This window comes from Tiliqua scincoides, chromosome 8 (assembly GCF_035046505.1).
Source record: "Tiliqua scincoides isolate rTilSci1 chromosome 8, rTilSci1.hap2, whole genome shotgun sequence".
Taxonomy (NCBI): domain Eukaryota; kingdom Metazoa; phylum Chordata; class Lepidosauria; order Squamata; family Scincidae; genus Tiliqua; species Tiliqua scincoides.
The window spans coordinates 28,591,089-28,606,129 of record NC_089828.1 but is presented as its reverse complement, the minus strand read 5'-3'; the positions used below and the strand labels follow the sequence as shown (position 1 = coordinate 28,606,129).

General features: G+C 41.9%; 1 protein-coding gene across 3 annotated transcripts in view; it reads right to left on the bottom strand.

Moving 5' to 3' along the window:
• Window positions 1–564: 564 nt before the first annotated feature.
• NEDD4 (NEDD4 E3 ubiquitin protein ligase) overlaps window positions 565–15,041 on the bottom strand; it is a 50,790-nt gene continuing 36,313 nt past the window's right edge. For all 3 annotated transcript variants that reach the window (XM_066634966.1, XM_066634967.1, XM_066634968.1), the window contains 12 exons: window positions 14,301–14,366; window positions 12,529–12,758; window positions 10,365–10,486; window positions 10,193–10,263; window positions 9,963–10,058; window positions 6,925–6,998; window positions 6,671–6,731; window positions 5,508–5,567; window positions 5,314–5,421; window positions 4,190–4,286; window positions 2,843–2,915; window positions 565–2,755 (listed from right to left, as the gene is read on the bottom strand). In XM_066634966.1, coding sequence (XP_066491063.1) covers window positions 2,653–2,755; window positions 2,843–2,915; window positions 4,190–4,286; window positions 5,314–5,421; window positions 5,508–5,567; window positions 6,671–6,731; window positions 6,925–6,998; window positions 9,963–10,058; window positions 10,193–10,263; window positions 10,365–10,486; window positions 12,529–12,758; window positions 14,301–14,366 — 1,161 coding nt within the window. In that variant the 3' untranslated portion in view covers window positions 565–2,652. The remainder of the gene's footprint in view (window positions 2,756–2,842; window positions 2,916–4,189; window positions 4,287–5,313; window positions 5,422–5,507; window positions 5,568–6,670; window positions 6,732–6,924; window positions 6,999–9,962; window positions 10,059–10,192; window positions 10,264–10,364; window positions 10,487–12,528; window positions 12,759–14,300; window positions 14,367–15,041) is intronic.

Sequence of the window (15,041 nt, the reverse complement as noted above, 5' to 3'; positions counted from 1 at the left end):
CTTGCCATTGGATAGTGCTAGTGGAATAACAGGTAATATTAACATCAGGATAGACAGGATATCAGCCCTGGATCAATCCAATAGTTACAGCAGCAGCAACACCATTCAATCTTCAATAGACTCCCTGGGAAAGACACATTCACCTCAAGCTGCAGGGCTATTACTGTGGGTCATTCAGCCTTGAAGGTCTTTCCAAAGGGGAAAAACTTCATCTTTTCTTGAAAATCTAAACAGAGGAGACATCACAATCTTGTATAACGTGCTCAAAGGGACACCTTTTAAAGTGGTGGTCCCTTTATATTTAGCAGGTGGCACACAACTCTCCTATTCACCTCAGCATAACATCTTTTCTTGCTACTGTTCATTGGTGTTTCTCTTATGTTTGTTAGATTGCCAGTCCATCTGGGACAGGAAACCATTCATTTGCTGTGTAAACTATTTTGTGTAAACACTTGTTGAAAAGTAGTACTTTTAATATTTCTCAGTCTGAGAGTCTCATAGATTGCTTCAGGTAATTAAAATCTCAAAGTACCAAATGATCTGAATGAAGAAACCAAACAAACATTTATTAGAATAAATTTTATTTACTCTTTCAGGTTCTTCATTTATTAGACTGAAGTACTTGGATAGTTACATTCAAATCTACAGAGGGAGACAGATCATTCCAAGTAAAACAAAAAGAACCGTGATGTTAATTGAATAATTCTGTATATACTTGTAATTCTCTGAGTTAGAACCAGCCTAAGGAGGATTTTAAAAGATCCTTTGAGAGCCCCACTGTTAGGCATTGCAGGTCTTTGACAACGATGTGCTTCTGCAAGACTGTAGCTGGCCACAGCCTGCCATTTCTTCACATCATGGCCACAATTCATCAGGCACCAGAGCAGCTCAGCCTCCCTTTCAATGGGCCACAAGTAGTGTCCCAACAAAAGTCTCTGTAACAGGATCACAACCCTGGCACTTGACAACGGCTTCAGATGTGTGCATCATGGGCTCAAGTGTCCACCAAAGCCAGAGATCAGAAGTGTAAACTTCTCAGAACTGATGCGTGATTTTAAACCAGCATCGACCAATACAAGCCCTGACATTCATATCAAAACATCCACATTTCCTGTTCAACAAAAGTACAGAAAGCAACATGCTGAATTTATATCAAAATAGCTCTCTCTGCTTGCTCTCTTAATAAATTGCACATTATTGACTATGACTTTGGTTATACTGTTTCTTGTTGTTTTTTTTTTGGTTTCTAGACTAAGCATCAACAAAATATAAAAATGCAGCTGGGGTGGTGTTTGGGGGAATTAGTATAATGTGTAAACATATGTCAGGGCCACACTCTGCCCTGGGTGCATTCTGTGAAGTGCCACTCACATAACCGATTGCTGAATTTGGCCCATAAAACCCTGTAAACAAGTCCATATTTTTGTGGAGCAATACTGCAAGGACGGTTATGAAAAAGGCATTTTGCTACAACTTAACACTGTGGTATTCAAAAACAAAGACTGCTTTGAGTTTGAGGAAGCAAAGTTGAAAATATTGTTAGACAATTTATCAAAATATGATTTACCAAAAAATACACTAGTATACAAAGTCAACAGATTTTAAAATAATCTCATTCAAGTTCATGCTACATTTAACCTCAAAAGTTAAAAAGTTAGAAATAGAAAAGTGAACACTAAAAGCATAGAGCAGGATCCACTGGAAAGTTTTCTGCATGTGTCCTACTGAAATGAATGGGAGCTGCACAAGAGCTCTCATGAGTAGCCACTGCAACCCCACCCATCAGACTACATGAGGTGTTGCCTCAGGCAGCAGATTGGTAGGGATCACTTCTACCACTAACTTCCCTGAATTTGAAGAGGAAGACAGGCAGGAATGGAGCAGAAGAGGAAGCAGCGATACTCTGACATTCACACACCACTCTCCTCTCCAGCACACTTCCTCTTCTGCTCTGTTCCCCTCCTGCTCTTCAAAACCAGGGAGCAGCGGAAGGAGACAGCAATGGGTGCCCCTATCAATTGGCAGTCAGAGGCAACCACCTCATTCAGCCCCATGGATGGGCCAGCCCTACATGGAGCTCCTGTTCATTCCAAAGGAGCTTGAAATGAAGACTGCACACAGCTCTGCAGTCAGTTTTAAGTGCGCAAGCCCTGCCGACTTAAAAGTTTGCAACGATGTGCAAGTCAGAATACTGCAAGTAGACATTAAGAAATGGAAAGATTCTAAGGTTTTACCCAAAAATGTAGTTAAGGTGCTTTGGAAAGTCTGAGGAAAAGCCTTGCAGCCCAAGAGCAGAATCTGCACGCTGTTTGGCCATTTCAAGATGATGAATACATGTGTGCACGCAGACACGGACAGACGAACTCTGCTTTTTTCACAGCTTCATTTTCAGTAGTTCAGAGTGCCTAGGCAAATATTATCAGAGGTATTCAAGGCTGATGTCTGCCTTGACGTGTTCATTTTGCACCAGCTAATGAAATAGGCAAGAGTTTGAAATGGTATAATGCTATGAAGTATTACTGAAACAAACACTTAAATGATACCTTAAAGATTCAGTTGCCAAATAAATACAGCAAGAGATTCCCTGGAATATATTTGTAAACTCTCAAATTGCAGCACAGAAAAGAACTACAGCCTGCTCCTAGTCCTGGCTCAGTCAACTCCATCAAACCCCTGAGCATTTTCAATTGCTAGGTGGAGCTTGTCCCACAAGTCCTCGAAGGATTCATATGAAGGTAAATCCAAGCGGTTAAAACTGTGGAAGGGAGAGAAAAGAAAGGTTACATTACATGTCAGGACAGACAAATGGATGAGGCCAACATGAACATTCAGGAATATTTACCAGGTATGGGCTCTTGGCAGTTTGTCAGGAGTGCCCCAATATTCTATGGTGAACAATTGTGGTCCATTGGAACCTGCAAGGATCATAACCAGATTATGCTCTTTTAGACTCTCACATGGTCATAATTCAAGTCTATCTATCCAGGAGAGCTCTTGGCCACAAGCAGATCTGACTCATGACAACCATATGTAAAGACCAAGCACCAAGGAACTGTGAAACTAGCTGAGAGCTAGTGTGGGATAGTAGACCAAGACTACATACTCGTCAGTCACGATCTCACACTTCCATTAATTCATTATGCTGTCACCCACTCTACAGTTACTACTTTACAGTGGAATGGTTTGGGTGACTAAGGGCGCAATCCTAACTCCTTATGTCAGTGCTTTCTAGCACTGACATAACGGCAATGCAGCTCTGAGGTAAGGGAACAAATAATCCCTTACTTTGAGGAGGCCTCTGTGAGTGTTCCACAACTGCAGGATGCAGCACTTGTCCCATTGGCACCACTATGCCAGTGCTGACATAAGGGATTAGGATTGCACCCTAAATAACAGATGTGGAGCTGTGTGCATGAAGGCAGAGTACAAGTGCCATGAACTACTATTTGTTTAAGGAACCCAAAATATCTGAGCCCAAACAAGCCCCAGAACTATCCTCTCTTCAAACTGGTAACGGTCAAAATACACACCACTAGCAGAATTGCAAGTTATAACTTTTGAAAGTTATTTGCCAAGAGCCTACAGATCTTTCCCCCAACTTAGAAGCAAAGATTTCTTTACTGTTTTCATTTGGAGAACTGCAATTCAACCAACATTTAGTCTTCCCATTCAGTTTATTGCAGGTGTTGCAGGTAACAAAAGTAGCATAGCATGCACCCTACCACACCAAATGCATGTTCCCAAACCTTGTCTACATTCATCAATTCTCTCCTGAAACACCCTATTCCTGTTTGCATTGCAAACATAACAACCCCTCTTGCACATTAACATGTAATCCTGCCTTGAGAGACTAAGCTATGAACCAAACTCTTACCTCCCTATGCCATGAACAGCAAGTGGTCTTACATACACCTGTTTTGTCAGCTTCAACCTCAGCCCCACTAGTAATAGGGAGAAAATACTGACACTCCCTACTTTGACCTATTAAAAAAAAATAAAGCTAACCAAAATTGGCCTGGTCATCAAGCGACCTGAGAACACCAAATATGCATTTTGCTAAAATGAGGGGTGCCATTTATGGAAAGGGGCTGCCAAGGGGTACACAAGTTAAAAAACACTGGGAACCACTGATGCAGGGGAATGTTTAATGACCTCACGTATCATTAAAACTGCACCCCCAAATACATACCATACAATTCAGCAAATCCATTCATAGGGACACGGGATGTACCCGTTACAAACTGAAGGAGCCTTATCCTTTTTTCAGAATCCATCATTAGCACAGCCTAGACAGAATTGCAAAGTTTTACTGAAATGCCAACATTATGATCAGTTGTAACGTACATGATCAGTTGTGACCTCTTAACTGTGGTCAACATGACTTATCTTCCATCTCAGCTTAAGCCTCAACATTCCTTTATGTGCAATAGATTCCATGGCCCAGAACATGCAAAATTCCATGTTGATATCATTTCCCATGGATGTAACACATGTTTGGATGCAAGACCCATGTGGTTTTCTGTATCTGAGTGATCCATGAGTTTTGCCTCCATGGAAGAAGCCATTTTCACTTCCATGAGTTCAGAGTCTTCTACATGGGTTTTCAATGTATGACTGGAAAACTCATGTAGTTGCCTAATATCCATGAATTTTCAGGGCTCTGAGGAAGTGAGATCACATGACTGTCTCCTGGGAAGCCCTTCTTCGCCAGACCTTGTCCTCTCTGCCAATTAAGTCAGGCAATGATAATAATTTGTCACCCACTGACATACTGGTTACTGGGCAGTACCTTACACGCCCAAGTCTTTTGTCCAGTGAAATGTTTTAGGACATTTTCCCCATAACTGCTGGGTTTGGCAAGGGGTGATTCTCCATATTTATTTTTCACGTTTTTATACTGCCCTTCCTCCAAAGAGCTCAGGAGGAAGTACACAGCTTTTGTCCTCACAACAACCCTGTGAGGTAGGTGAGGCTGAGAGAAAGTGACTGGTCCAAGGTCACCCAGGAAGCTTCATGGCTGAGGGGGGATTTGAACCTCCCATGGAATAACTGCATGTTTGGTACAGGCCTCAGTCTGTTTTCTGACTGGATTGATTTTAGTTTCCAGAGCATTTCAGGATCTGTGCTCTTTGGTGGTTCAGCAGTACCACCATATTAAACAGAATCCCATTTATCTTTATTAAAGCCTTATCAGAAAAGTTTAACACCCTACCCTTGCCCACTCATAGGCATAATCAAAGCTCTGGTTGTTTTATACATGCCGTGTATAAAACACTCTTACAATACTCTTGCTCAAACTATCACTTTGGTTACCTTCCAAAACCACTGAATAACTAGGTGATTTGCACTGTAGCCGTTTTTGTACTTTGTGTGTTCCCGCCAGTCATTCACATCAACATCCCCTAGGCCGCACATCAGCAACTAAAGGGGGGAAAAAAGTCACTCAGAACAACATTAACACAAAATATACAACAGGAAATGAGTTTGATGGAAGCAGGACTGCTTACCTCTAGTTCATTTTCATCAAAAATTCTGATGAGATCTTGTGGTATTAGTTCAAAAAATCCCTAAAACCAACAGATTTAAAACCAAGTTAGTAAGCACTCCCTTGGGATGGAGGGGGCACGGCCATGTAATAATGACAATATGGCCACAGCATTGTGGTCTATACTCTTCAACCCCCAACTCACAGCAAGAATTCTTGAGAAGACATCACTAGGGGAACTTCCAGGTCAAGTACATCCCTATGGCTCATCAGGTACTATTCAATGTGCCAGATTCACCCATCCATTACAAGTGGATAGCTCTGAATAGCTAAAAGTCACTCTTTTGACCATGTCAACTATACACCACATCAGGGACACAAAGAGATGTTTCATTTCATTCACCTTTATTGGCATAAAGCAAAGAGATGTTTGCAGGTACTATCCCACTATTATGAATTCCTTCTCCCTGAGAATTTTTTCTGGACATCTTTCTAAAGTATCAGAATTAATCCAGTTTGACAAGCATTTCCTACATTGTTCTGACTTTGAAAAAGCCAAATGTTTCATATATTCTGCACATTGGTGTCTTCTTGATAGCATTTAAACAAATCAGCTTGGATCAATGGATAATGCAGTTGCTCCCAACCAGTGGGTCGCAACACAATCTTTGGTAGGTTGTGAAACTGAGAGCTGACAAGAAAAATGTATTGAGCCCTATGGAAACCAGAATGGAGAAGCATGCCTTGGTCCAGTGCAAAGGGAATGCAAGGTTGCCAGAATGGTCCAAATCCAATGAACATGGAGATCAACAAAGGAAGAGCCCAAACAATAAAGGTTGCACAAAATAACTAGACAAGGCAGGATCCAGCCAAGGCCTCCTAGCACTTGCAACAGTGTGCCAAATGACCCCTCTCCCGCCCTTACCTGGTGATGTGCCAGCCTCTGCTCCTCCCATTCACTGGACTGAAAAATGAAGAGGGGAACAGAGCTCTAGCCCACCATTCTCCCTCTTTAGCCCCATCTTCATCCCCCTCTTCTTTTTCCAAACTAGGGAGTGGGAGAGAGCAGCAATGGAGGCAACTGGGCAGACTGAGGCGGATGCCTCCCACTAACCTTCTGCCTGAGGCAACCACCTCACTCAGCCTCATGGATGGGCAGGCCCTGAGAGCAGGGCATTTTAATACCTCTTTAAAGGCAGCCATCTGTTTCCGAATTCTGTTCACAAACCGCCACTGTATTACAAGACTGTAAAATAAAAGCAAATGTTTATGGTAAAATGCTGTGTAACAGAAAAGCTAAACGCAACAGTTATTTCATGGCTTCCTTATTTAGTATTATCCACCCCTAGACTTGAAACTTGGAGAATAAGCTCAAAAAGTTTATTGAGAAGGGAACACTAGCAGGGACTTTACATGGGATTCTGCAACCTCTTACTTACTAAATGTACTCTTGCTTGTTCTTGTTAGTGACCACCACATCAGACCCTCCACTTTTCAACTCATGCTGATGAGTCTAAAAAAGAACAAAAAAAGCTTTGAGCAATAAGTATCACCACCTTCTCATAGCCTAGAACTGCAGACCATGAAACGAGAGGACATGAAACAAGGGGACATGATTGAGACATACAAAATTACACATGGGAAGGATAAAGTGGATAGAGAGATGCTCTTTACACTCTCACATAACACAAGAACCAGGGGACATCCACTAAAATTGAGTATTAGGAGAGTTAGGACAGACAAAAGAAAATATTTCTTTACTCAGCATGTGGTTGGTCTGTGGAACTCCTTGCCACAGGATGTGGTGACGGCATCTGGCCTGGATGCCTTTAAAAGGGGATTGGACAAGTTTCTGGAGGAAAAATCCATTATGGGTTACAAGCCATTATGTGTATGTGCAACCTCCTGATTTTAGAAATGGGCTGTGTCAGAACACCAATGCAAGGGAGGGCACCAGGATGCAGGTCTCTTCTTATCTGGTGTGCTCCCTTCTTATGTTCTTAAGAGCTGTATTTTCTGGCCACCTAAACATATACACTGGGTTTCAGTGTTGCCAGACAGCAACAAAGGGCTGGTTGGCTAGCATGGCTTTTGTCTTTTTCAGAGTCTTCCATGCGTGCAACTTGCAAGTCACAGAGTCACCCAAAACCACATATTTTCGCGACTCAAGTCTGAGTAACTGACTCAAGTTCTCAAAACGGGAATTAGTTAGCCTTATACCTCAAAATATATTTGTAGTCAGGTTAGAAGAGATCCCACAAGTTCTGAGCAATTCTAAGAGCTCCGGAGTCCCTTGAGAATATGATGTCAAACATTCAGTTTATGCTTTATGAACTAAGTACCTGGGAGCAACAGTCACTGTCATAAGCAAGTGTCTGGAGAATGCAGTGAATGGGTGACTGTTATATACCATATACCTGTTAGCAGTGTAGCGACCAAAGTGCTGTTCTTAGACCAAGAAGAATCAGGTTCAAATCTCTACTCAACCATAAAGCTTACTAGGTGACCTTGGATCAACCACCATTTCTCAGCCTAATCTACCTCGGAGGGTTGCTGCAAAAATAAAAGTGAATATGACAGAACCATGTATGCCTCCGAGTTTCTTGATGGAAGGGCAGGCTAAAATACACATACTACAACTAGCACCATCATTAGGCTAAAGCTATATCCAGCCAGAATGAAAGTGATGCTGGTAAGGAACTCAAGGACAATAAAAGCTGGCCTGTGATCAAAGGGATAACAGTCTTGACAGTTCAGGTTCAGCCTGGGAGTGTTTCTCTGCCTACTTCTGCTGTACAAAAGCAGGTAGTGACTATGGTAAAGAACACCCTTTATCAGCTGCATCCAATATCAGCTGTGCCTTTAAAAGAAGTTCTTTTGCAAATGACATCTGATTTTGCAACTTGTAGAAGCAACTGCCTGTAATGTAGTGTATGTGGGACAGGCCTTGAAATGGTTTAAGAATGCCAGTCTGACATTCAACATGCAAGGGTGTTACGTGAAAATCCCCTTTTTCCTTTTAAGTTGTGATTTTATATCTGGTTATAGGCCAAACTTCTCACAGGCCCAATTTCCGAAAACTCTGGTAAAAGTCACAAGTTTACACAACCTCCACCACTCCATGCACACAGCAACAAAGACTTTAGCAAAAAAGACTTTAGCAACAAAGTCTAAAGAGTAAATAGTTGCTTAAGTGTCTCCTATGGTTGTATTGTTTAAATCAATCACTGCGTATTGTAAGTTTCCCCAGCCAGGGAAGCCAGCCATTAGACCCATTGAATTTTGCTGATATGCTGATAAGGGACATCCTGACCCTGAACACCCTGGTGGGTGGCAGTTTTCCCCCAGCTCAGCACCCAGCCCAGTGCCGGGTCAGCAAAAACCCTTTTAAGAGAAGGCTGCCATGTGCTCTCTCTCTCTCTCTCTCTCTCGCTGCCCCTCCAAGGCAGAGGTCCTCCTCCCAGGACTTCCCCCCCCCCATCCATCTGCTCCTCAGGACAGGTAACTATTTTGCCTTCTGGAACTCTTTCCCCTCTTTCTTTCCCACCTATTTCTCCCCTTCTCTCCCCATCTTTAGTTAGCAACAGGGTTTAGCAGACCAGGGACCCCTAAAATCCTTCCCTACAAGTTTCCCTTTTCCTAATTTCCTCAGATGCACCAAATACATGTCACATGCAACCACCATAAAGCTAGGTTACACTTTTCAAGTACTAGAATCAAGAAATGTGCACGTTGTTTTCCTTTGTGCTTTTGTAATAAAAATCTAATCTTGTATTAAAAAGTTATCTTTTTCTCAGTCTCCTCCTTAAGCAAATAAGGGAATTTCTCTGCATTACGCCATCTTGTTATCTAGCCTGCGATCCTGAGGTTCCAAAAAGGGTAGTGTACTAATTCCCCTAAACCAAAACAGCCCTTTTGGTAACAAGGGAGGATGGAAACATACACAACCAAAATAGAAGCAACTGCACTAGCAACTTGGCTCATTTTCAGACACAATAAGATTCTGATTTTAAACCTCCTTCTTAGACAGTACTACCACCTCTCAGAGGCAATCTTTTCTACTTCAATCTCTTCCCTCCCCCCTCCTTTGCTTAAGGGCAACAGGTAAAGCTCTGCTCTGTCTTTGAACAAGAAAAAAGCTTGGGACAGCTGTGTGTAGAAGCAAGGCCTTTTCCATCATGGCCTTGATGCTGTAGAATGAGCTCCTCAAAAGAAGTATGCCAGCACAACCATCTCAGCTTAGGAGTACAAAAGCTGCTTGATACCTAGGCCTGCTTTAGGGGTTGGTCAATTTCATCTATAGCTATTTAACATGTTGCCATATGAGAATGTTTTATTGCCATTTTTACTACTGTTATTTTGTAGTGAGGTGACAAAGTAAAATCCTGAAAAAACTTATCCAACTGTTTCTTTATCAAAGGTTATGATTAGACAAACTGAGAAGGAACTTGATCCACTTTTCTGAAGAGACACTAACCTGCCCAAAAAGTTCTTCATCAACAGTGAACCGGAGGTCCAGTTCGGTGGGATCATTCTCAAGTATCCACTTCAGGGAACTGTAGTACTCGCTGTCCTAGAAAGGAATGTCCAGTAATGTAAAGCAGCTGTGTAGAACCATCCCAGGGAGAGGGAGCTCTTAAGACCGCACCCTCCAGTTGAGTTCAGCACAGAAATGTGAAGCAGAAGCTTGCACCAATGGTTACATACCACAGATTCCATATCGTGAAGAGTTATTGGCTTTTGAAGCATCATCTTATAAAAAGGACGAATAAAAAAACCTTTAAGAGAAGAGCAAGACCAGGGTTACAAGAGGAAAATAAAACAAAATGTCAAAGCTAATATTGGTCAAGAGGGCTTCTCTAGGATGTCAAATACTAACCATCCAAGAGTTTCCCATGATAGACAGACATTCCAGCCACGCGACCGATAAACTTGAAGTATGACAGATGGTCTTCATTGCACAGTCCAGAATTTGGATTGATCTGCAAAGTGTAGTTATCCCTGCAATGAAGGAGACCGCAAGCGCCGTGTCAAACCAACACGAGGAACTTCCTCTAATGTCCATTTGGCTGAGTGCTTGTCACCCTGCACTCCGATTTTCAGCTTTATTTAACACATTTAATACTTTGCCTTTGTTGCCATAGCAACTCATGGGTACCCTAATCCTGAAGAGCTGGTACTAGTCAATCTATAATACTGAGTCAACTGGACCAAAGGTCTGAGAGAATGGCAACTGCCTACATTCCTTGTGTAGGGCAGAGTGTATGCAAGTCCTCACAAATACACATTTTTGTAAGTTATGTTATCAGAAATTCTTCATACACATGATAACTTTTTTCAAAGTTCAGGCTCAACTTTATTTTTGTTCTTCGTGCTCAGACTGCGCTACTGTACCTGTTCAGGCACACCCTCATAATTTGGATGCAGCTTATGCAAGACAAAGGCAGGGATAAGGGAAAAAGAAGGAACTTTGTTTGAGTTTGCAATGGAAGTGCCATACATCTCTATGATGTCAACTTTCTTTGATAAAATCATGGGTTGTGGATGTAACATATTTGTTCAAATTTTTAAACAATGTTCAGGATGCAAGAATATTTTTTTACAATTTATAAAAATATTTGGGCTCAGTGGGGAGGTACTTCTTTCTTTTGGAAAGAAACAGTTTGTATTAATTCCCATTTAATGCTACTGAAACCATGTAAATGTATGCAGCATCAAATAATATGTAATACAGGTATTTATATACCGCCTTTCTTGGTCATCAGATTTCTCCTCAGACTTTAATTCAAAGTGGTTTACATAGGCAGGCTGTTCTAAATCCTCGTAAGGATTTTTACAATTGAAGAAAGGTTCTATCTTTCAAGAACCACAACATTTCAGATGGATCTTTCTGATCTGGTATCACATTCTGGCCTCCGGTTTCCTCCCATGCAAGCTGACAAGCAGCTCCTTCATCTCTCACATGGAGGGCAGCCAAGACGCTTCTTCACTCACACCAAAGAGCAGGTGGAATAACTGGGCTCAGCTTGTCAGCTGCTTCAAGGTCTTGCCATTCACAGTGCCAGTGGCCTCGAACTGGCGACCTTTGTACGTATATAGTGACAAGGGGGGATGTGTTGTAACCCCAGTTTTTGTAACCCCAGGTAAAACCAAAATACTCTCGCTCACCAGTATCCACTCCTTCAATTTCTTTGAAGTTTAATCTGCTGAAGGAGTATGTTGCTTAATGGAGCAGACACTTGCTCCATAAAGAAGACCAAGGCCCAAATCCTAACTAACTATCCAGCACTGGTATAGCTGTGCCAATGGGACATGTGCTGCATCCTGCAGTTGGGTGGCAGTCACAGAGACCTCCTCAAGGCAAGGGGATGTTCATTCCCTTCCCTCAGAGCTGCACTGCCCTTATGTCAGTGCAGGAAAGTGGATTATAATTGCGCCCTAAATTCTGTAGATTTAGAAGGAAAGCTGTTGCCCAATTAAACAACTCCCAGATTGGTTTCCCAGATGAGTTTTAAATCCATCTATGCAGATTGAATATATTAATTTGCATACAGAAAAACCAATAAAAAATAAAAACCTGACTTCACTATGAAGACAGCAGCATGTGTTGCTGCAGATGTCACTCCAGAAGAGTCACTTGAGCTTCACTCTCATGTGTGAGGAAATACTGCCTCTCAAGAGAGGCTTGCCATCTGCAGTTTTAGAATTACTTTTATTAAAGGTACTTTTAACAATGTTAAAAGTCTGCTGAGCAACTCGTCCGGGCACTTTTGCAGTCAATTTAAAAGGTACTTTATTCTATCGAACCAATCCATCAACTGAACATTGTCGCCCTAATGAGAAATGTTTGTCTTTGCTTGCTTGGAAGATCATCCAAAAGTAGGAACTCAACATTTCCTCAGCCTAGAAAGAAGACACAGACGGGCACATCCTATGCCCGATAATTTTAGCTGGCAGACAGAGGCACTCATTTAAGGCACTCATTTGCATTTCACATTTGCAAAGAGATGACAAAATCTGACGGCGGCAGGGCTCTTACGTACGTGGCAGAATATTCAAATAGACCATAATATGGATTGAACATCTCCTTGGAGAGGTATAAGAACCATTCTCTGGCGACTCCTCCATAGTCTAACCCTTTTTCGCCATCAAACTCAATCCAAAGTCTAGCTTTGAGATACTCTGGTTTCCTCACAGAAATAATTCTTCTGTAGGACTCTTCAAAGATTGTGGCACGGTGAAGTTTTATGTCAAATTTATTTGGAACATCACCCTGAAGATGAACAGAGAGAATGGAATGTCAGCAAATTAGCCAAGGAGAATGAAAGTAAGACACTCAGAAGTGCACTGCACTTTAGGCATGTTTGATGGCATCATTTTTAACAGAGATTTTAAAAAATTCTATTTAAATATACGAGGAATATTTTAAGTTACATTGTGCTACTTCTGACACTGATGGCATTTAATGGGCCCACTTCTGTACCGACAAGCTCAGCATTTCTCAATGTTTGTCCCTCACCATACCACTTTGCGTAGTCCACCTACTGGAAGTACCACCAGAAGTAACTGATGATTATGTCATCAACAGTTCCTCCTGTGTTGGGAGGAAAGACGCAATGCGACAAACACCAATAAGATGCTCGGAGCAGGTGGGAGGCTTTTCAAGTATGTGAAAAGCATGCGTTGCAGCTCTGCCCACCATTCCAAGCCTCCTACTACTGCTTGTTGCACTGTGTCACTGGTCTCACTGCTAGGCGGCAGGTGTCTGGAAGTCCCATGTGTACCACCAGATACCATCTCAAGTACCACTGGTGATACCCGTACCACTTGTTGAGAATCACTGAACTAGCTGATTAAAGCACTTCTCACTAAGCATTCTCTGGCTCTGAAAATCAGGGAGTCAAATCAAACTTGAACCCACAAACTGGTTCAGAGAAATTTGAAAATATTAACATACAAGTGGTGCCTCAGTATCTGCGAGGGATCTGTTCTTGGACCCCCCCCCCCACAGATACCAAAAACAGTGGATATCAAAATCTGTTTTGGTGCCTTTAAAATCTCTGAAAGTACCTGGACCTATGCTCTGGTTGCCTCTGGAGGGCTTTCTGAAGTCTGCAGAGGCTGTATCCGCCTGCTGCCTCTGTGGGCTTCAGAATGGCCCCTATGGACAAAAAACCACAACTTCATTTTCCTTGGGAAACTGGAAGTGGTGTTTAAATGCCTTTTAAGGCGTTCTAAGGCCCATATTTAATGTATCTCAAAATACATTAAAAATTAAGCACCATATATTTTAATAGGAATATCATTGGAGGCAAAACATTCAAAGAGAAGAGCAAGGAAAAGACAGGAGGAAATTAATAAAGGGTAATGTTCAGATTTAAATACATATAGAAGAATTGTCAAATTCTTCTTCAAGTACTTCTAAGCAGACAACTATAATATGAAGATTCCAGTAGGGAGTTCAGAGCCAGCTCAAAACTCCAAGTCAGAACTGGTGGCCAGTTCTGCCCTCTGGGCTCAGCAGTGTGCCAGGTTCTACTGTTCCTGCTCCCTGGATTGGAAGAGAAGAACAGAATGAAAGAGGAAGTGTGGAGTAGAGGAGGTGGGTGGGCTAGCATGTCTCATGGAAAGCTCAGTCTCAAAGGAGCTAGTGATAATCCAAGAAGGCAGGGGTAATAAGTGATCTGGAAAGACTTTTTCTTTTTTGACTTTATTTCCGTCACAGACCAGCCCAAAATAAAATCAACACAGTAACAATGATGAGAAATACAGCAGGTGATTTGGGCTTTGTTATTTCTCTAACCTAACAACTTACTTGTTTTTTCAATTTCTTCCTGAAGAATTCATACTTTCGTTTATAATCTCTGGAATAAGGCACAGCCTTTGAAGAAAAATAGGGAAAGGAGAAGAATTTGAAAACACACCATGTTTCATTGGGGAGAATGTCTGCTGGTGCACTAATGTTATAATCACAGAATAATTCAGGCAGGAGCTGAAGACAATTGGGGCACCTTCAGTTCTAATACGCATTCACCTTGCAATTCTGTTATTTTTGTCCATAGGCATCCCTGTGTTTTAAAGAGCAATTAATTAACAAAGTTTTCATTTTCTGTAATCGAGCACTGGCTCCTTCACAATCAAACTTAGGCAGGCCTGGGTTTGTACCACTGTTTTCTACGGGACACAAATGTGCTGTGGCTGCAGCTATGACCAGAGTTGAAAAGCTAGTTGAGAAGCCTTCATTAGTGCACTGGACACTGGTAGCAAGTCTGAAAGTTCTTTTCAACTCCACCCCTCCATCTCAACTTCTCTTGTTTCCAAACTCATCCCAAAATTAACTGTTAATTATGCTGCCAATAATATATCAAGTTTCGGTCAAAATTCACACTACATCCCCCAGTCAACTGGGAACTCTAGAGTGCTTCCTTATTGCCCCTTTCACTTCTTGCCAAAGTTACCGGATGCACTAGCAATGGGGAGGTTTTCCAGGAAACCATTCTGTGATACCTTCATTGTCTTTATCATGTGGAATGCTGAAAAGGCAGTGACCCAAGAA